The sequence below is a fragment of the Spermophilus citellus genome (genome assembly GCF_964194105.1).
Source record: "Spermophilus citellus genome assembly, chromosome: 8".
In the NCBI taxonomy this organism is placed as follows: domain Eukaryota; kingdom Metazoa; phylum Chordata; class Mammalia; order Rodentia; family Sciuridae; genus Spermophilus; species Spermophilus citellus.
Window position 1 is genome coordinate 110652351 of NC_138189.1, and position 23040 is coordinate 110675390.

Here is a 23040-nt window from a genome sequence, read left to right on the forward strand (position 1 = left end):
AAGCAAACCATGAGTGAAAGATTTGAATAGTACAGGTAGAAAAAAGAGAAATCAGAATATGACTTATGAGCTATTTTGATTATATTGAGGATTGGTAGAAAAATCTTTTTTTTCCCAAATATTTTGGCTTAGATACATCACTAAATATGTGTTTTTGCTACATTTTAAAGTCTGATCATTTTCAGGGAAATTTAATCCATATGTTGCAGTGAGGCTACACTTAAATCATCCAAATGTTATTTTGTTAGAGCTACATAATGTCGAAAATGCCTTTTTTATAGTCCTTATATTCTTTTCTGAAAAGCAGCAGGTAAGTTTGCCAAGAGTAAACAAATCAAATAGCAAAAGGTTTGAGTTCAGTTGGAAATGCTTAGCCTATTATTTTTGATTGGGTTCTGAACTTGGCAGTGCACATTCCAGGTTCCTGCCTGCAGGGCAAAGTGAAAACAATTTGAACACTGTATTTCCCAATTGGTTCATTGACATTTGAGAATAATGTAGTACAGACAGAATCAGCATGTTTGGCAGGTGAGTGATACTTAACATGACCTCGGAAAGTTACTTCCCCCTGGTTTGCAGAAGTTCATAGCATGGAACAATGTTGTACATATAAATACAAATGGAGATAGGCAGCCATCAAGGGATCCACACTGGGGATTTATCTGTTTGGATTTTTTTGTTGTTGTTTTTGTGTTTGTTTGTTTGTTTGCATCTTTAGGTGGAATGGTTGAAAAATGAAGACATAATTGATCCTGTTGAAGATCGAAACTTTTATATCACAATCGATCACAATCTAATCATAAAGCAGGCCCGCCTCTCAGATACTGCAAATTATACCTGTGTCGCCAAAAACATTGTTGCCAAGAGGAAAAGCACAACTGCTACTGTCATAGTCTACGGTGAGTGTCATATTTGGGTGTTTTCAACCTAGCTCATGTCAAACTGCAGTTTCTCATTGTTATTTTAGAGTCTCGAGTCAAGGACACTTCTCAGTCCCTATTGCTGTTCAGTCCTGTCTCCCATAGCTGCTTCTCTGATCCTCTTAAGAAAAACTAGGCTTGGCCTTTGCTAGTCCTTTGTCAGTCAGTTCATAGACAAGTAAAGGATGTCTATGAGGTCACACTGCTTCCCTAAGCTTTCACCTGTCCATGACCTGAACCACCAAGGTCTGGATTGAGTCTAGAGGTGGAAGTGTTTAACCAGCCCACTGATGCATCTATCCTTCCCCAACCAATGGGAACTCTCCAGGAGTCCTGTAACATGAGTCTGTAGCAGGCCAAGGTGAACAGCAGGAGTCCAATTTCCATATGAATGTAAATCTTAACATAATCATATCATCTCAATGGCTAGCTGGCTTCACCTTACAACCGAAAGTGCCATGCATCATGTTATTTGCTTGTGGCTCCTAGCACCTAGGCTCAGCCCTGTGATTGTGAAACCTCAAGGAAACTGGAGCTAACCTGTTTCCCAAACACCACAGAACAACTTGATATCCATAGAACTTGCTTTGCTCCCTCCAAAGAGGCACAGAGATAAAGGCAGCCACGATCGAGTGACACTCATTCTCACGACTTGGCAAAGTCTCACATGAGGACGTTTTCAGGAAGCTTTTCCCCTCTCTAATCCAGCTCATCTCTAAACCTATCATTTCTCCTCAAGTACCAACCAATTTCACACTACATTTTAATGTGGCATATCTGCTTTTATCTCCATGTGCAGTTTAGCTCTCAGTTGTCTTCTAGTCATTTCTCAAGTGGTTTTAACTCCCCAGCTAAGCTTTTAGCTTTTTTTGTAGACCGTGAGACTGGGATGTGTATTTAGATATTTCTCACCATGTTAGACTTACAATAAGTCTTCATAGCATTGTGGATTTATTGTCCCAGAGAAAATTACACATCCTTGGGAAATATTTTGAGGTGGTACTCCCTCTTGCATGACATGCCCAGGTCTCAGCACCACTCAGAGCATAACAAAGATTGCATCCCTGCCTCCATGGTAAATGATATTCAGGGAACTTGGTGTCTGAGAGACTGAAAGAGGGACAGTCACTGGCACATATATGGTTCATGGTACTTACTGCAGGTAGTGCTCAAGTAGTTAAGAATATAGCACCTCAAAATATGCCATTCTGGATTATTAACCCTTTTTTGAATTAAAGACACTTGAAAAACAGCAGGCACAGAAAGATCACTCTAATCTTCCTTCTTTTTCTTAAAATCAGGAAATTAAATTCTCATATGAGAGGTGTTTTCCATATCCTACAAGGGAAATAACATTCTTACCATTAAGGATAGGAATTGGAGACTGAGATAAGTCTATACTGATTTATTAAAATAACACTAAATCCTTTAACCTCACCACATAATTTTGTTACCTTTTCAAAACTTAATACTCTTTGTCCAATTCAGCCTATAATATTTAATTCTAATGCCATTTTCGGGTATTCATTTCTTTATGAAATTTCCTATATATTGTATTAAATAAATTTATATGCTTTCCTCCTGTTTTATCTCTTATTTAGTTTAATCAGGTCCAGATGAAAAAACAAACCTAGAAATATTGAGATTAAAATTTTGCCTCTCCTGCCATCCCAGTGGATGTGTGGTTATGATGTAAGGAGTTATGAGAACAGAAACATTATGATGTTCCAAAGGCTGAATGTAGTGATGCTTTAAAACTGTCACTTTAATTACAGGCCAGATGCATACAATTTTTTTAATCCTCTGATTACTCTGAGGTTTAATTTCCTCGTCCAGATAACGACTATGTTGAATCGTAAGCAGTTGTGTTTCTTAAATCACAATAAAATGTTTCCTAGTTTTTATCTTTGTCTAAGCTGCCTGAAAGACTTGATTAACAGCATTTGAAATGCAAAGTCGAAATGGGGTCCAATCACTGCATGTACCAATCATAAATAACTAATGAAGGCAGACTATATATAGATGTATTATATAGATATTTAACACACATGCAAATCTCTTCCTATGCATACATCCTTTCAATATCTATAAATGTAATGATTACATTGTCTTAGGAAGGAACAAACATTAGTAACTTAAGCATTTTGAGATAAGGTCAGAACTAAGGTCAGGAATCATGTATTCTAGGACTAGATCCTCTACTAACTGTCCTTTTTAAACCAAGATTCTCTAAGCCCTTGTCTCCTTTTCTGTAAAATGAAGGATAGAGCCTTGGATTTGCAAAGATGTTTCTGTCTCTAAAAGTTTCTGATTATTTATTTCTCATTAAAATTTGAATAGAGTAGTACATGTATCCTATAGCCCTAAACAATAGCTTGACAATAGGCTAGTAAGCCTTTTATACAGACAATTCCATGGCATGGGAAATGTTGCTAAGTTGAGCAGGTTCAATTGCTCATTAGAACACTTATCCTTTTCATGGCTTCATGAAATAGGTTGTCCAAGGCTCATAGGCTGGGATCACTAGAAGGCCATAGAAAAACATACATCCAACCAGTATTTCTTATTTTGAGTCTGCTCTCTCTATTTTTTATTAGACAATTTTTAGATTATGAATATATAGCTAGTAGAAGAAATTCAAAAAACATAGAAAATGTCAAAGAGGAAAATACTTATAATACTGTCATCTTATCATACACAGAGACTCTTTTGTTAAAAAAATTATATATATATATATATATATATATATATATATATATATATATATATATTTTTTTTTTACCACTGATATTTCCTATGCATATATTGGATTTTAAAATAAGGTATATACTGTATTATCTTTACTTAAAACATAACATCACAATATTTATATACTTTAATATATGAATAGCCTTCTTCAGCATCATTTTTAATGGCTGCCCAGGAGTCTCATCACACAAGCTAATATAGTATAGTTTATGTTACCACTTTCTGTTTTTGAACATTACAAGTGTTTTAATTTTTTATTTTATATATTAAAAAAGCTCTGCTGTGAAAGAAAAAAAAAACTTTTGTTTGTAAACAAACTCATGCTTATTCCCAATTGGATAGGTTTCTAGCAAATAAGAAGTTGAACAAATGATACACATATATGGTTTGTATTACTTTAATGGCTAACATACTTGTTTATTATCAGAAGACAAATGTATATACTAGTTGTACCATATTTGAACTACAGCAAATAATTTTTCTTAGAAATTGCTTTGGCATAGTAATTATGTGAACTCACATTATCAAAACACTCATAAACTATAAGTATTCTCTAGGAGGAGATCTCTGAAGTTGAATAGTCTCTGGAGTGTTAGGGTGTAGGTTTTATAATCATACATGTACTGACAGCTCCATCAAACACCATAATTAGATTTCCTACACAAAAGAGGTGTCCATTTCAATTATATCAACTAATTGCCAATTCACTCAAATTGCTGGTCAATTTAAAACTCCAACACTATGAGATTTTATTTTTTAACAAAGTTTACTTTTTTAATTTGTGAAAATAAAATTTCTTAAGAGCTTATAAAGTTTGCAAATGCTAAAGAAAAATAACCAATCATCTGTTTGTTCCTTTTCTTTCAAAAGGCTAAGTGATTTCTGTTTTAGTCCCCATGCTACAAATCCACTTGTGGCATCGCATAAACATGTAAACATTTATTATTTGAGATAAACTATCAAAAGTAATTTTGGGAGCTCAACTAGGTAAGGGGACAGATTTTACTTTTAGAGAATATTAGCCAAGGAAAACTGAGCACATTATAATTTATTTTTCTGTATAAGTAAATTACAGTAAATAATTTTGTGTAACCCTTTGTTTAGATTCTTCAATTATGCAATAAAACTTTGAAATTTTAGAATTTTTTCAATGGTCACTTGGAAGATGACTTTCTATTTGTGTGTTGTGTGTGGTTTGTGTGTCTGTGTGTACATAACACATTTAATCCATTTTTTACTGTTGTCTCTTTTCAGTTAATGGTGGCTGGTCCACCTGGACAGAGTGGTCTGTGTGTAATAGCCGCTGTGGACGAGGGTATCAGAAACGCACAAGGACCTGCACCAACCCAGCACCACTCAATGGCGGGGCCTTCTGTGAGGGGCAGAGCGTGCAGAAAATAGCCTGTACCACACTGTGCCCAGGTAAACAAGCAAGTCCTTTTATTGCAATTGTCTCCACCATTCTAGAAAGAGTTTTAGAAATGAATACAAAGGCCTTACTTTTGAACTAAATCTGTGATAAACATTGTTTAAATCTATTCTGTATTCATTATTTATATTGCTGAGAAATCAAGTACTTTCCTCAAAAAGAATAACTTTGCTATCTCAACATATAAAATAGTAGAAAACAGGAAATGAAACTGCTAAAGCCAAGATTGTAGGCTCTGAAATTCAAGGAATTTAAACAGCATTGAAAAACCACACATTTTAAGAACAACAACCCTTGATCTTCAGAAAACCATAGAAATGAATTGAAATTGCAGTTTAGAAAATATATTTTATTGAAATGTTTTTCTTTTCTGCGCAAGGTGTCAGTTTTGGGGCAAAGGCAAATAAAATATTTGGAATGAATTAAAAGGAAGTCAAGGCTTTGTGACTTATAAGTTAATGGATTTTGAAAATACAATGCAGTCAGCTCTTTATTATCTGTACATATTGGTCATCTGTCTTGTGAGTTATTTTCAGTGGTACCTGAAGCAAAATTGCATCCCTCTGCCTGTTAGCATTTTTAATACTATTTCATATTGCTAATACACATAGGTAAACTGAAGTTACTATTTGCCAAAACCAAAATATATTAAAATGCCTCATTATACAATGTATCCCAAAGTTAAGCTACAATTATTTTGAAATAATCAATAAATTTAATATTTTCATTGGGGTAGTTATTTTGTTAACAATTTTATTACTTACATACATAACCTCCTTACTTCTCTTTACTTTACCTAATTTTGTTTTGTCCATACTTAATAGAACATTTGTCAAAAATGGGATGGAGAAATAAACAGGAGTGAAAAATAAAATCTACATGTTACATTCTCATGCATCGATTTCCAACTATCAAAATAGTTTTCCACACTGAAACCTTTGAGAGCTTTTATTTATGGAACAAATTTTGACACTCAGCTAGACTTAGAATTTCAAATTTTATCTTGCACTCTCCTATATTTTATCTAGGTGCTGACTCTCGCAATTAAAAATGCACAGATCAATTTGAGTTAAAATAGAAGTGTGTGTGGCGTGTTGTGTATGTGTGTGTGTGTGTGTGTGTGTGTGTGTGTGTGTGTTTCAGTACACCAGGATGTTCTAGGTCAAAGCAAGTGTCTTTGCTTCAGATGGTTGGGAGTTGCTTTTGTAGCCAACTCTGTATGGTAGAAATAATAATGCTATCCTCATTTTTTTCCTGCAAGTGTGTTTATATCTTTATGCACAGTATGTGTATTTACATAGTTATTAGACCATGGAATCATACAGATGTCCCAAACTATGTAAACTATTAACATTTTTATAACTTTTTATCAATATCCAGATTTTAGAGGTCTATATGTTCAGTAAATAATGTTTGATAGTATTATACATGGAAACCTAGCTAATCATAATTAACATGTGTTTCACTAAAAAATCAAACATTTTTAAACTTGTAGTACAATATTTTTAACCTATTTCTGTGAAAAAACTAAAAGATTCATTTTAAAGTAAGCCAGTTAAATTTATTATGTATTTTTTCGAATTGGGACTTAAGTAGAATGTTTTTAAAAGAGATATCTTAGTTCATTATCATTGAAACTGATCACAAGTCAGCCACCAAAATTAGGAAGAAAGTGAGCCAATTCTAAATAATGTAATCATGGCAAAAATTAGAAACTTAGCTAAATATTATTTTTAAAATAAATATAAATGGATCCCAGTGGCTTAGCAGGCTGAGGCAGGAGGATCACTAGTTCAAAGCCAGCCTCAGCAAAAGCGACTTGCTAAGCAACTCAGTGAGAACATGTGTCTGAAATGCAATACTCTACCCGACAAAAAAAGGATACATCATCAAATAATGGAATCATCAAATAATAGCCTTTTAAAGAAGGCATTGGCAGAAGATTTCAGCTAAATAATGCAGTCTGAATTTTAAAAAAAGGAAAAATTAAAAGTATATAAGATATAGATGGAGGTGAACTGATTATTTGGATGGATGGATGGATGGATGGATGGATGGATGAATGGATAAATGGACAGATGGAGTGACAGAGCAAGAATGAGAGATGAATAAATGAATGAATGGATTTCTTCCCTACTGTACCAATCTTTTTTTCCAACTTGCACGTAAGTTTGCTTTCATTGTTCACATGTTACTATGAATGAGAGAAATTTGGATCCAAAAAGAGAACCCTAATTCTCCATACAAAATCCAGAAGCTTCCCCCAGTAGAAAAAAAGGGTGGCACTACAGCATGCATTTACACAGTTCCTGGTGGCAACTTTGGTTTCTATGTGCCCCAGTGGTCCTTTCTTGGCTCCTCAGTGAGAAAACAGTCATATGACATTCAAAACTATTGACAGAACTCAGACTGTGTACAGTACATCAGATAAACTTTCTGGTGCTTGAAATTAATGTAATACTTCTCAGTGGGGCGTTTTCCTCCATTTTGTGTTTTGTTATTTATACACAAACTCTGCCCCCTCGGCCCTTTGAGTACCTGCTTCTCCCTCTGACCTGATGCTGGTTTTCTTATGGCAGTGGATGGCAGATGGACCTCATGGAGCAAGTGGTCTACTTGTGGGACTGAATGTACCCACTGGCGCAGGAGGGAGTGCACAGCACCAGCCCCTAAGAATGGGGGCAAGGACTGCGACGGCCTGGTCTTGCAATCGAAGAACTGCACCGATGGGCTTTGCATGCAGAGTAAGTGGATTTGAGCAAAGTACAGACGCTAAGGGGCCTGGGATTAAACCATTTAGACATCTTTGAAGGAAATATTAGAAATTAAGAACTCTTGGAACAACAATAAAAAATGCAATAAGGTAGCAATATCCTAGTTCTCTCTTAAAATTGGAAAAAGCTAATCTCCTAGGAACCAGAATGAATAATAACTATGTCTAGTGAACAAATGACATGCAGCATTGCTTTCCATGAGCAAGGAGTGAGTTAGTCATTTCCGTGCAGGGGCTGTCATTCTTTCCACACCAAGGAACCATGACTCAGTTTTATTAGCATGCACAAAAGGGCACCCTAAACTCCTCATAGAATCAAGACATGACTTCCAAAAAGTGAGCAATTTATTCATAACCCATGCACCAAACCAATGTCTATGAAGTGTAAAATATATAAGGATTGTGAACATTTCTGCAGGTAGATTTACCAATTCATAATAACTGTTTAATAAGGACATCTCACAATTTCTTAAAGTATTGAGGTTGTGTGAGAAATTATAATGTGGGTATGATTTAATATATTTAAAAGACATAATGTTAATAAAACAAATTTTAAAAATGAATGCATAAGATTGGCACAGTGGGTAATATAAACTTCATAACCTCCATTTTCACGTCTTTGTTTCTTAGATGTTTTTTGTCTTTAGATTTTCTTAATGACATGGTAATTTGATTTCCATACTTATAAACTCTTATCCCTTTACTGAGAGCCCTTAGCTGTTCACAATTTACCATCTTTTTTGTGACCATGAATGAAGGTGCTAAGAATTGTACTGAAATTGCACCTGTTCAGATGATTGGATCAAAGTGTTGCATTTGGATCTGAACTAATGGTGGCCAAATGTTGACATTTCTTATAATGCATTACAGATTGCTTGCAGAATTCAAGCAATCAAATGTATTTGTGTAGAGCAATTTGTATTTATTATTTAGGAAAAGTATTTTGTTTTCGCCACACATATGAAATTCTGTTTACCTTTCAGAATCTATACACTCAAGGAACTTTAAAAGGAAATCTCACTTAAAATGCAAATAAATAATTATGCTGCTCACACAGTAAAAATTCAATCGGCCTCTATTTTTATGTTCCCCACATATTGCATTCTTTGAGAACAGGCTGCTGAGTGCAGCGTATAGCCTCTGATTATGATTGGGGCCTGCAACTGTGTTTCTTGCTAAGTTTGTATCAGAAATGCTAGAATGAGAAGAATACAGCTGTTTTACCAACCATTTATCCAGAGATGCAAGGTTCCTCCCCTATGCTGGAGTTTAAATTGAGAAATAAAATAACAACATAATATGCACCAGTTATTTTCTTTAACAATTTTATGATGTGGGATTCCTCCTTTACTATAGAACAAACTGTTTTATGTAGTTGAAAAGTAGCAATATTTAGAGTTTTTCTGTTTCCCTCTTACACATTTTTTTCCTTTCTCAATTTAATATTTCAACCTTGAATGCTTTAATATCTATTATTTCTACTATCCATATTTAATAATCCTCACAACAACCTATTTAACAAGGATTGCAATGCTACAAGTTGGAACACTGGATTATTTCTCAGTTATACAAAATGAGTCTTTCTAAATTATGAAAAAGAACAAAAGTACAAAAAAACAGGCAGAAAATTTCAATTACCAATTAGGAATTATCATTTAATGTTTTATTTTTGGAGAATCAGTGTCTTAATGTATTAATAAATAGTTCATCAGCAATACTGCAGTAAATCTCAAAATAAAGCTATCCTAGTTACCATTGAACCAGGTATAAAATATAATCTCTGAATCTACTCAAGTATATATGCATATAATTCTGATGTAAATGTAGGTATACTATTGGATAAGAGTAATTCATAGTTCATGGTGGATATGAGAGGGACTAAGTTGGTCAAACACAAATATGAAATCATCAAACTAAGGCTCTCATGACATGGAACTCTTTAACATCTAAATCATTCCTTATTCACATTCACAGAATTTTTTCTTGTGACTGGATATTTGCCAATAATTATTGTCTGAAGTTTGTGTGTAAATAGGGAAAAGACATGAGACTACAAGAGGGGTTTGGGGTTTGTTTATTTGTTTTGTTTAATTTTTATCAAGTCTTTTGTTAGACTGAAACATTTTGATGTTTGGATTAAAATCGTTCAGTTAAAAAGCTATTTCCTTGGGTATAGATGCCACATTTTCTTTATCCATTCATCTATTGAAGGGCATCTGGGCAGCTCTGATTTGCTATCATAGCACTCCTACTAAGTCAATAAACCCTTTCATCTACCCTCTTATATCTACTGTTGTCCAACAGAGAATTGTAGTCTATTCTACTATTGATTTCCTCAGTGATAAAAACCACAGAGATATTGCTGTGCTGTGTAATTACAGTATTTTACAGTGAAAGCTATAGTTTCTGTTTACCAATAAGCTTGGTGTTTCTGGCCAAAGTCTTTCAAAGAAATAATATTACTTAGAACCTTACTTTGGAAAACAAAAGACTTTCTTAACAATGAAACTACATGGTTTACAAGAGGGGTTGAGGTTTATAGTAGGAAACAGAACGAAAGTAGAAAAAACAGGCAGAAAAATTTCATTACCAATTAGGAATTATCATTTAATATTTTACTTTTGGAGAATTAGGGTCTTAATGTATTACAGCAATACTGCAATAGAGCTCAAAATAAAGCTATCCTAGTTACCATTGAGCCAGGTATAAAATATAATCTCTGAATCTACTCAATATATATATATATGTAAAATTCTGATAAATTTGTAGGTATACTGTTGGATAAGAGTAATCAGTTTATAGTGGATGTGAGTGGAACTAAGTTACCTTGATATGGGTGGTAGTGTGTAGCAATTTTTAAAAAAAGCTAAATTGGTAATACAATGTGAAATATAGAGAAAATGTGGTTGTCAATGTTTATTATTTTGTTAAAAACAGCAAATTCAGACACACTTCTTCCTTAACCGCTTACCTTAATACAAATAACTTTGGTTCAAAATAGTGGAAATATTGGATAAAACACATACATAGAAAGGGAGGGAGGGAAATCCTCAAGTTCCAGAAATGCAGTTGCAATTCAAAGGGAGAGGTAAGTGTGGGCCAGCAGGATAGCCAACAGGAGCAGTAGACATGGGAGTAGGTAGGTCTCAGGGCCAGGAGTTAGCGGTTTAGTTTGGGCAGAGAGGCAGAAGCCCTGGCCTTGTGAAAGCAAAGATCTGAGACTTGAAAACAAGAACCTTGAATAAAACTGAATTCATAAATAGCTGCCTCACCATGAGAAATGACAGAGATATTTTCACCCACCAGCCCAAGGAAACCACAGGAAAATTCATGGTAGGTCAGAGGAAAACAAAGTCTTCACTTAAATAAAACCTATAGTAAAACCACATTAGTACACCCAGCTCTGGCATGCTCTGGTGTGGATATAGTACAGGCAGCAAAAACAAAAGATGTGTAATTAACGTGTTGAGTAAAACTTCTGGGGCACTAGCAGAACAACCAGCAAGCCACTCATCTGGGTCCCTTGTACAATCGAAGTGCATTGGTCTATGACAAAAATAGCTCAGCCCTGAAAATAAACTTATAATACTAAGTTTCAAATCATCCAAGAAAACAGTTCACTGTAAAGGAGAGTCTGAAATATATAGTTAGCATGTTAAGAACATACTCATACAGCAATCTGATCAAGACCCTATACAAAGTAAAAATGAAAAGACAGACTATGTTTTAAATGTAATATAAATACAGTTATAGAAGAAAATATTGTTAAAAGAACAGACACATTTGAGGGAAAATCAAAGTCTAGAAATTAAGCATGATGACAAATCTAAAATGTAATGGCAGACTAAAAATCAGACAAAGCTATAGATAAAGCTGAAGGGAAAATTACTTAACTGGAATGTAGATCTCAGGAAATTTCCTACAATACAGGGAAGAAAGACAAAAAAAATATGATTATGTAAAAGAACTGTTAAGACCCATTGGAGGACAGAGTAAGAAGTTGACGGGGCTGTAGCTCAGTGGTAGAGCTCCTGCCTCACACATTTGAGTTACTGGCTTTGATCCTCAGCACCACATAAAAATAAATAAATAAAGATGTTGTGTCCATCTACAACTAAAAAAATATATTTTAAAAAAGTTGCACATTTACTACACAAGAGAACAACACTTAAAAGATTTTCAAACAATTGTGTAAGAGAGTACCCACTACCCTCATTGAGTAAACTGCCAAAAATAAGAACTGACTCTTTAAAATGCTTGCAACTATGCACACATGCATGGAAAGGTCTCAACTGAGAATTTTCCAGTTTTCACATACTATTCAGGAAAACAATAGTAATGTTATTTGCACTAAATTTTAATGACTCAAATGTTCCAGTTAAAATGTTAAGACAAATGTAAAAGTTGAATGGATAAGTTCAAAATAAAAATTTTAAGGGCTGAAAAGGAGCAAAAATAAATAAATAAAGAAGAAAACACATAGTGAATGCCAACAATAAATAAGATGCTAAAAATAAATCTACATATATTAAAGGGACCAGAGTATAGATGAATTAAACTCAACTATAAAGGAAATTAAAAATTATAGAGGAAAATCAAATTTTATACTGAGTATGTATGGTATACTTAAATCATAACTACAAAGAAAGGGTAAAGTTAGGAAATAGAACTTAACAGTATTTATCTTTAAATTTTCAGTTAATGGCCTTAACCATCTATTTGGACTTTCTTTGTTCAATTCTAGTTTATGTTGTGACTAAATAACATACATAAGATATTGTTCTTGCTCATTGTTCTAACTCATAGGATTATTTTCTCTTAGAAGTTATAGTTTTTAGAATGTTTAATTTTCAACTGAATAATAAAAAATTATCAAAATTGTTTGCTAGCCTATTGATGTCATGTAAGACATCTTGAAGCCCATGTATTTCCTCAAATAACAATAATTGAAATTTTTCATCAACATTCTTGAAAATAACTTATAGTATTATTTAGTATTTTAAGTACATAACAATGGAAATGTTGACATGTATAGTTAGATGGAAACTCCTATACTTCACTAATAGGAATACAACTTTTTATAATTATTTGTGGAAGCAATTATTCACAATGTAAATCAAGAGCTTTAAAATTGGTGAATGGTACCCTTTGACCCAGTAATCCTACTTCAATGACTACACTTTAAAGCAATTAATATAATTGCTAAATACCTAAAAACATACATTTCAAATATTTCTATAGTATTTGTTTTCTATTATTATAAAAATTTAAACCCAAAGTCCAATGTTAAGGTAATGGTTAAGTAATACATGGTACTCCTATAAAATAGAACATTTACACTGCCACTAAAATATTCATATTTCACATAGAAAAGCAGAATATGGATGTATACATATTTCTGTCATAACTGCATAGAAGTATGCTTTTTGGTAAAAGATCAATAAAATTTATGCATTTTCTGGGCTTATGAGAGTGCATGTAATGTTTTCTACATAAAAAATGCTATATTCTAAACATTCTTTATATCTAGTATTTATTATGTTTATAATTGTAAATAACATTTTTGAAAAGAAATGTGGACAATAGGCTAGAGAACAGTAAGCTCTTAGAAGCAGGGTTCTCTGGATTCGAGGCAGAACAATATCACTGACTTATTCTGAGAATTTGGTCACATTGGCTTAAATTAGATTACCAAGAATAGTGTTTCACAAAATACCTGCAGAAAGCCCTCACTGTATAAAACCCTAGGTGGCAAGAGCTACTTATAGCCAGTAAATAAGTATTTTAAAGACATGGGGGCTTGGAATTGAATTATAGTTTTGCATTATTTCCCAGTTGCCTGTCATATACACATTACTCTGTCCTTGCAACTCTCTTATTCTTACACTGTTGGATAAATCAAAATCCGTGCACGATTCTTTGTAAATTCACTTATGAAACAAGATCACAATCTTTAAGCAATTTCAAAAGTTCCACTAAATTTTTCAACCTTTCGTATACATCACTCTATATTTTACATAGTTTTTATACACACACACACACACACACACACACACATACACACAGGCTATATAGTCTTTTGGCCTAAAAAGGTAGTTTCCACATTAGAACCTTTAAATTATGAACTTCCATAAATTGGTAGAATTTAACTAAAGGCTATTATTAAAAGATAATTAGAAACCTTTAGAATCATTAATGCCCCAGAAAGAAGTTGAACATTTTTGGTTTATAGGCACATTGTTATTTTTTTTAAATAAACAAAAAAATTTTAAAAACCAAAGTCTTTTGGAACATCAAATGTCAAGGATTGCATTGAACAAGAAAGAACAATGACTGAGGTGTTTGACATTATTGAAAATAACAACATATGTCTAATCACTCTGGTATGAAAAAGGAAACTTAATATTAACAGCAAATTTCACTGTTTTTATTTCATAGCACTACAGAATAGTGCATCTTATTCAGAAGGCCGTATTGGAGAGCCCACTGGACTATCTATCCATTAAAATATTTGGATTTCTTTATTATCATCCCTAAAATGATATGAAAATAGCACTGCCCCCCCCAATTTGCAGTTAAAAAATAGGATTACATGAAATAGTTCTAATGAGAGAGAGAAAGGGAGGTAAGGATGGAGAGGGAGGGAGAGGAAATGAATGAATGAATTAATTAATTAATTAATATCTAGAGATAAGGAAAGTAAGAAAACCCTTAATAAACCTTCAAAAATGCTAAGCCAACAAATACATTTACCTTTTATGTTCAAATAAAATTGTATTACGGAGATCTGATAACTTTTAACTTTGATAATCTTTATAATGAGTTTATTATAAGACCTACTTTCTCATGGTTGGATATAATAGTTTAACCCATGCTTACCTTTTCCTTTTGAAAATAGCAATCTAAAGACCGTATATGTGGGTTGGTCCAGAAATGTGGATTTATCTATATTTATGAATGCATTCGATTAGATTATTACATTCTTGCAACTATTCATAAGGATTTTAGCTTTTAATCCTATTTTAGGTTTGAAGTTTCACATGGGCATATGTAAGAGTTCAAATCTGATTTTAGAATTACTCCCTTCTTGCTGAAGAGAGCTTATGTCACAGAAGACAAATTAAAAATTGCAATTTACAAACAAGAACTGCCTAGAATGGTGTCTGCATCAGTGAACTTCCTGACTTTGGGAAATTAAAATGTTATGCATTCTGCAAATTTAGCACTTTCTACTCATTAAAACATTTACATGTCACACAGCTCTTCCATTAATTCTCACCAGAGGAAGTAGCAGAACTCTCCATGTGTAAATTTCAGTGTGGACACGCTGCATACGAGGGCCCCCAGAATCTCAGGTGCATTTAACGTGGGGAAATAATTAACCTTACAAACCGTCATGTCCTGACTTCAGAATGATGTGTTTATAATCACCCAGCGTAAGATTTGAAAAGGTGCTAGTCAGTTCCCAGTGAAATTCTTGTCAGCACAGCAGTTTGATAGGAAAGCATAATTGTGAGGGTTAGACAGTGAGTGCTTTTATCTGTAGTTTGGAAGAAGCTGATGTCATAGCCATGTTTGTATAGTTCTTGATACGCATAGTGTCCCAGATGGCAAATAAATATTCTGTACATGGACTGCCTGCCCCACACAGTGCTTGACAGTCTCCGGTATAATCAGTGTGGTTTGCTTTTTTCCTTTCTGCTAAGACATTTTCCTGCTTTTGAAAGCAGGGATGTGGTTAGAAACTTTAGCCCATAGAAACCTGATGAACACCTATAGGACCCCAAACAGTTTAGCGTGAGGAGACAAAAGCAAGGTCTTCGGAGCTCTGAGGGGACCCAGAAAAGTCACTGTGCAAGCAACAGAGCAAAGCAGGAGGGCACATGGGGGCAGGACAAGGGTGTTAGCTACATTTTCCTTTTGGCCTATAAGTCTAGCAGATAGGATGATATATTCTGGGATTCAGCCACTTTACTTTAGGCTTCTCCATTATTTTACTTTTTCTATCAGATACTTTTCCTGCTATGGAAGGATAGCATTACTTTTAGATTTAATAATGCATTGTTCTTTTTAAAAAAATGTTGATGGGGGACTGTGGTAGAGTGCTTGCCTAAGGTGCTGGGTTCAATTCTCAGCACCATATGAAAATAAATAAATAAATATAGGTCCATCAATAACAAATAGAAATATTAAAATATTAAAAACTAAAATACAAACGTTGATGGGGATGGAGTCTACTACATGAAAACACTTGAAGAGCTGATGTATGAGGATGATTTTACTGAACTGATGGGTTTCAGACATTTATGCTGTACATACTATGAGTCATGAGATAAGACTTTTACATCCTGAGATGTTAATTCTATATTATTCCTGTTCAGAAGGGTATGGTTAGTTACCATCAGGATCAGGGCTATGGCCAACTGACCTCTGAAGTCCAGGGAAGCAGATTAACAATGGCAAACTTAGGCTACTGACAACAGTGATAAGCAAATGTTCTTTTCAATTGTCTTGTCCTAGAATTTATGTATTCATTTATTTGTAGTTCCTTAAGTCCCATCAATACATAAGCCCTCAGAAGAGTGGTAAATTATAATAAAGGACCCTGGGTGTCTTTGACAGACCTGACCTTTGACATCATTAGTGCAACCCTGATGGGTTTGCAAGATAAGAACTGACCTGAAAGGAAAAAAGAGAATCTGGACATGTTTATTTTGAATGGCCCATGAGGTTTTAGTAAGAACATTTGCATCATAAGAAATGTAATTGGGGTGAGAAAAATTCCACATTGTGGCTTAGTATAAAATTACCAGTAAAAAGTAAGACCAAGCAGGCAGGTCAAGGAGAAGGTGGAATCCATTGGGAATGAAAAGCCTTCTAATGATAGGATCATAAAGTCTTATGAGGTTGTCTAGTGAAGTAGGTAAATAGGGCTAAAACTAACTCAATATTTGGTCATTTTAAAATATAATTTTTTATAGAAAATAGTTAATGTACTTATAAACTATAGTTATATCAGATGCATAGCCTGCATATTCATCCCTGTATAAAATATGAATCAGAGCATATTTTAAATTTTTTAATCCTCCCTGCATCTTAAAATTATATGCATTAAGGATGTAGATGCAGCTTTATGTTGAACTATAATAAATAAACCTTGAAGGCAAGATGGAACACTTTATAAAACTTCACCTCTCTCCAGTTTGAAGACCTAATATAAAGACAGGTATCTTCATATAGACTCTCCTGTTAGGTATTCCATAAGTGGTTCTCATATTTTGGATGGCATAAAAATTACTGTATCTTATATTTTGTACTTACAGGAATTTCAGATTCAACTTTAATTCTATTCACTTTGCACCTTAATGTACTGATGTCAGGCCCTGCCAAGTGGCCTCTCCAATCTTCTGTGTTAGGCATGGCCATCCTGAAACAAAATCAACTTCAAGTTCAACTTAATTAACTCCGAAAGAAAGAAAAAAATAACTTTATAGACAGGGCTTTTGATAAACCCCTATTAATAGTTCTCTTTTGCAAAGAAGAAACTCGGGCATAGAATTGAAGCAAGCTACCCAATGCCCACAGCAAGTGCCACAGCCAACATGTAACCCCAAATCTGTATCATATTTAAGGCTGTTCTCAAGCAGGCTCTGGGATGCTGGACACAAGTGGCTGCCAGATTTTATTGCTTTAAAATGAGAATTCCTCTGATGTATAGTCTTTCCAGTTATTAATATTTATTCCTTTTCTCCTGATGGTATCATTCTTGAAAGAAATTATGTTTCTCCTTTAAATATTTCCTTTTTATTGTAGGATTTTTTGACAAATTTAACAAGATTATCATATATCCACAGCAACATAGTTCCAGCAAGCTTCTCCAGTTACCTTGGACCAAGGTGTGATGCACCTGTTTGCTTGCCCCACTCTTGAGACAAAAGACACTACTAGGATGTTGTCTCATTTGAGGAAGAAAACCTCTCTATTTCACCTTTCTAAATTTCAAGAATAGAGATGTTTCAAATGGAGAGGTATTTTTCAGTCTAAATCATTAACATTAGCTCATTTAAACATGGAATTCAAAATGAAGCCAGGAACATATCAAGCCATTTTCTATAATTTCCTTATCCTTCCTGATTTAAATCTACTAATTAACGTTTACATAATCCAGTACTTACATAGTCCAGGGCTAAAGCCTGAGGGCTGAGACTTGACCCTTGCTCTGCTGCTTCACCAGCTTTGAATATTAGACAAATCCCTTTACCATTCTGTGCTTAAAAGTGTTAAAACAGGAAGTTCTAGTCTATGATCTGTGATGATTCCAAGATGATAGAGGCATAGACTTGACCTTGAATTTAAACTTGGCTGGTGATGCTTAGAAGTTGTGACGTTTTTTACATTGGCATATTTGCTGGATAATTTTTCTATAAACATGGCTGGTGATGCTTAGAAGTTGTGACGTTTTTTACATTGGCATATTTGCTGGATAATTTTTCTATAAACATTTTACTCATGGCATAGAAACAGTCTGTATTACCTTTTTTAAAAAATTTAATCGTAAAACCATGATCACTTTTGGTTATCAACTACTATATATACCACCTTTAAAAAAAAAAACTTTTAAAGACTAGAAAAATAAAAATACTTGCCGTTTAATGGGAAAAGAGAGATTTACACTTAGTTTCTGGCATTTTTCCTGAGGATTCCCAAATATAAGTCCACTAAATAGGCTACTCCTGGCATATTACTAAACAATTACTAAGTATTGTCCATGTACATAAAGAAAATGTGTTGTTACTGCAATATAAAATCCAGGGAGAGTTTTCTTTCCTTTAAAAAATAATTGGCTTTGATCTTTTAAAATAGTTAAGACACTAGCTGAAAAATATGAACAATCCTGCCCCTAATTTAATAGATGAATGTCCTAGGACAAATTAGAAAAAGTCCTTCCTCAAGTCACCTTAACACCATCAGCCAAAAAATGGCCATGTGTGGATGAAGGGGTGCCATCCCAGTGTAGGAACTTGCAAAACTTGCAGGTGGTCAGTGCTACTGATGAGATAGCGGAAACCAATTTCAGTTGGTTGAATTTTAACACTTTGTACAACTTTGAAAATATCACTTCTCACCTTTGGGATTCAGTCTCCTCATCTGAAAAAGATTGGACAAGATAATCTCTTGAAATGATGTTGTGAGGAATTTTAAGCTGGCTTTAAAGCAAAAGGATTGTTGCACTAACTGTCGAGGATGCCCGCTCTCGTTTTCCAACTGTTTGTGTCCTCGCTCACTTTTTAACATTTCTGTCCACAAACAAACTTCCAGACCCTAGTCCTCCAGGTAAGGAAAATCTTCTCTTTACAAAACAAATTTTCCAGGGGAGCACAGCCCTGGGTTGGCCTGCAGTGTCCTTTCCCTAGCTGTGGGCCTGTGTTTTTTCTATCAGTCCAAGACAGGTGACAGTGTTCTCATCCATGGAGGTGCATTTTGTCACCAAAAGTTTTTCCATAGCAAGACTCCCATTACAGGACATATCTTTGGCCATCCTCACTAAATACCAAAAATAACCCCCTAGACCTTGTAATTAATACAATAAAAAAAAAAAACAGTGCTCCTGCCCCTTCCCAGACATCTCCTAGAAAAGTGGTATCTCCTGATTGAGATACTCTGTTAGAATCAACTTTCACTCTGACTCTGGAAATTTGCTCTTGAACCATGTCACTATACCTTTGTCAGAAGTGACAAAGACCAGGTATAAACCTCTTTGAGCAGAGGCGGTTAAAGAGTACATAGGACTTAAAATTATATTGCTCCTTGTCTCTGTAACAACCAGGGAAACTGAAATTCAAAAACCTCCTAAGTTTCCTCATTAAATAATAGGCTATATCAACTCTACAAATAAAATCTCTCTTAAGAATTCTTAGTGTAGCTTAGCAGTATGCATCATAATGATATAGATATAATTGCTGGTCATTTGTTGATTGCCTGCAATATACCAACACCTTCCAAATTTCATTTATCCTTTCCACAACAATGGAAGCAAGTATTCATAGCCCCTTACACAGATTAGACAACCGATGCTTGGAGAAGGGAATTAGTTTGAGCAAGTTCTCACAGTTAAAGAACTTGCAGAGCTAGGATTCAAACTGAAGTTCACGAGACTGAAAAAACTCAAAGTTCACATGTGTTCCACTGCTTTGGCCTTCAGCCTTGGTGTCTTTTCAGTCTGCATTACTTTCAAGTAGCAGAAAAGTTAACTGAAATCCTTAACTTAGGAACCTGCCTGCCAGAGAGACACTAACAATTATTTTGTGCTGTGTTCTCCCAGAGATGTTATTTTTCATTATTGCTAGGACTACTCTCAGCAGGGTTACCTCATTAGCTGAAGAAAATGTCCCCTGTTGTTCAGAGACATGCGGATCAGATGGACAAGCATAAAAACAAACTCTGGAAAGTGATTCTGTGTTCCCTTCGTTTAGGGGATGGAACAGTAATCCCTTTCTTCTCTGATTTCTTGTCTCCTAAGTGATGTTTTACTTCTGTAGTTGCAGAAGTTTTTTGAAAGGGATGGGAGATTTTTTATAGGGTTGTCTTCCAAAACCCTTTATCAGTGTTTCCATAACAGAGTAAATTGGGGTGTTGAGCTTTTGTTGAACACACTTAATACTGTTCTGTTTTTAATTTCCCCATGTTGGAAAATAATGGTTTGGCTAGATTGGTCCTAATTGTTTACGAGGAATAACTGGTTGTGGATGAGATTTTTTATATATATATACATATATATATATATATATATGTATATATGTATATATATATATGTGTGTGTGTGTGTATACATATATATATATTATTTTAGAACAGCTTGAAACATAAATACTTCATCAAATATATTGATATACCTATTGATGTACATCTCTCAAGCCACACATTATAGAATTGTTTATAAAAGTCTATCATTTTCCTCCTTTTGCAATTTATTTTCTGTAGAGACACCAAAGTGATTATTTTCAAAATTAAATTCAATCCCAGGATTTGCATTTCATTGGAATGCAACTAAAACTCTTCCTCCTGAGCCACCAGGCCTACATGATCTGGCTGCTACCCACCTCTTGGACCCTACCCCTCCCTTTCCTACCTTATTCCCTACCCTCTAACCACTCTGTTTCTTTGTGAGGACTTTTACACTTGCTGTCACTCTCCTGCAACCTTATTGCCTCCTGATGTTTATCCTGCTGGTTCCTCATCATCACTTAAATTTCACTTACAGCTCAAATTTCATCTGAATAAGAAAAAATTTTTCCCTCTTCTCTAAGTTGGCCATCCCTTTATTTCCAATCATAGAACATTCTTGTGCTTTATTTTTAAAAGGACTTTTTCAATACTCAAAATTATTTTACTTCTGTATTTTCTATTAAACTAGAACATAAGCTCCATGAATGCAAGAAAGTATCTCTGGTGCCTAGAATAGAACCCAGAATACAGAAGGGTTCAAGAGCATTTGTTGAATGAATGAGTTACTTCTAAGTCTGTTGTGCCTGGAATTAAATATGTCTCATAAAAATAACATAACGCACAAGTACTTTTATTGAGTGATCCCAATCTAAATAAATATGAGAAAGTAGAAGTTAAAATCAAAATTATTATTTTGATCTGCCTGTTAAGAACAATAATTCTGTTGGGGAAATAAGGATATAAGCAATGGAAAACTCAGAACTGCTTGGTGGGGTAAACAGGCCATGTTATTTATCTATGGACATAGACTTCTTCTCTTGTAAGAGTTACTCTTCTGCTTACTCAAATATGCCCCTGTAGGTCTTTACCAAAATTTTCCAGGTAAGCATCAAAACATTTCTAAATATCCTAGTTCATGCTCCTACCCTTTCCCTCTCACCTGTAAAAAGTGAGTCTTTTGACTACCTTCTACATAGCAGCATCATTTCCAAACCCCTGACATTGTTATCTGGTCTCCCCCATTTGCAGTGAACTTGTTTTGGCATAAGTCTTTGGGTTCCTAAAATAAAGCCTCTATCTGTCCCAGATGTCCTTTTATTGAGTTCATAGAATACAAATGGAAAAAGGTTATTACCAGGCAAAGATGTTTAAAAATGAAAATCAAACCTAATACATGGACTCAGACAACTAGAATAAGGAATATAATATTTATAAAACTGAGTAGGAGGTTGCAATCATTGCTCTAAAATAAAGCATTAAAAATTAATTCATAGCAAACCTATCTGTGCTACAGCAAGCCTTCCTTTCATTAAAGTAGCGCTGCATGTGTCTCCAGAATGAGTTCCCAAATAGGTAAATAGCTCATAGGAACTGAGTGCTCTGCAAACTGCAGAGGGGCAACCTGAAGCATGATTTAGAGTTGCTTTTAGTATTAAAGCTTTACAGACCTTTCATTTTGAACCAATTAATTGTGATTCTTGCAGTTTCCCTATATTTTTTGCCCTTGAGTATTACTAGGAATATTTAATTTGCATGCTTCCTGTTCATCTTCATTTGATTAATCCAAATGGTGCTATGTTATTTGATTAATTCATATGCTGCAGAATATTGAATCTTGGGGAACTGTGGGTGACAGTTGTAAATTATACTTAAAAGTTTTCCACAGATTTTTCACTTCAAGAACTTCATGTTGTACATTTTTTCCTCTTTTCTTCCACTTCACATTATTACCATTTTAAGTATTATGTTGTTATAATTATTGGTTTCCTACTTCATAATCCATTACAAAGAAAACCTTACAGTACTATTTCTTTATTTTCAGCTGATATGAGGTTATTTTTCCCCAATTTACAACATTCTTTTGAAGCCCTAAAATAAATAACCTTATAACCTTTAGGCCCTATTGATTTTCAAATGATTTCAAATAAAAAACATTCAGTTTCCATTGCACTTACAAACTGCTCAATCCCTGGGCAATCCCTATTGGATTCCCATTAAATGAAAGAGACAGGAAACAACAGAAAATACAAAAAGTGGATTTGAGGTAGTGGGGAGAGGTGGTCACAACTCAGCTCAGTAAATGGATACTTAACCTTTGACCAATGACGACAGGTCTCCTTTAGTTCTATTAGACCAAGAGTGAGCTGTTATTAAATAAAACAGGAAAAAAAACTGTTTAGATCCTTACTGAGTATGTCCTGGGAATTAAAACATATGGCATGGAT

The 23040-nt window shown here is 34.3% G+C and overlaps 1 protein-coding gene across 2 annotated transcripts in view; it reads left to right on the forward strand.

Annotated features, from left to right (window-relative positions):
- The window catches only part of UNC5C (unc-5 netrin receptor C), a gene marked incomplete at its 3' end in the record, with an annotated part of 359207 nt that overhangs the window by 288074 nt on the left and 48093 nt on the right, over window positions 1-23040 (forward strand). For both annotated transcript variants that reach the window (XM_081304710.1, XM_081304711.1), the window contains exons 5-7: window positions 719-899; window positions 4923-5090; window positions 7677-7841. In XM_081304710.1, coding sequence (XP_081160836.1) covers window positions 719-899; window positions 4923-5090; window positions 7677-7841 — 514 coding nt within the window. The remainder of the gene's footprint in view (window positions 1-718; window positions 900-4922; window positions 5091-7676; window positions 7842-23040) is intronic.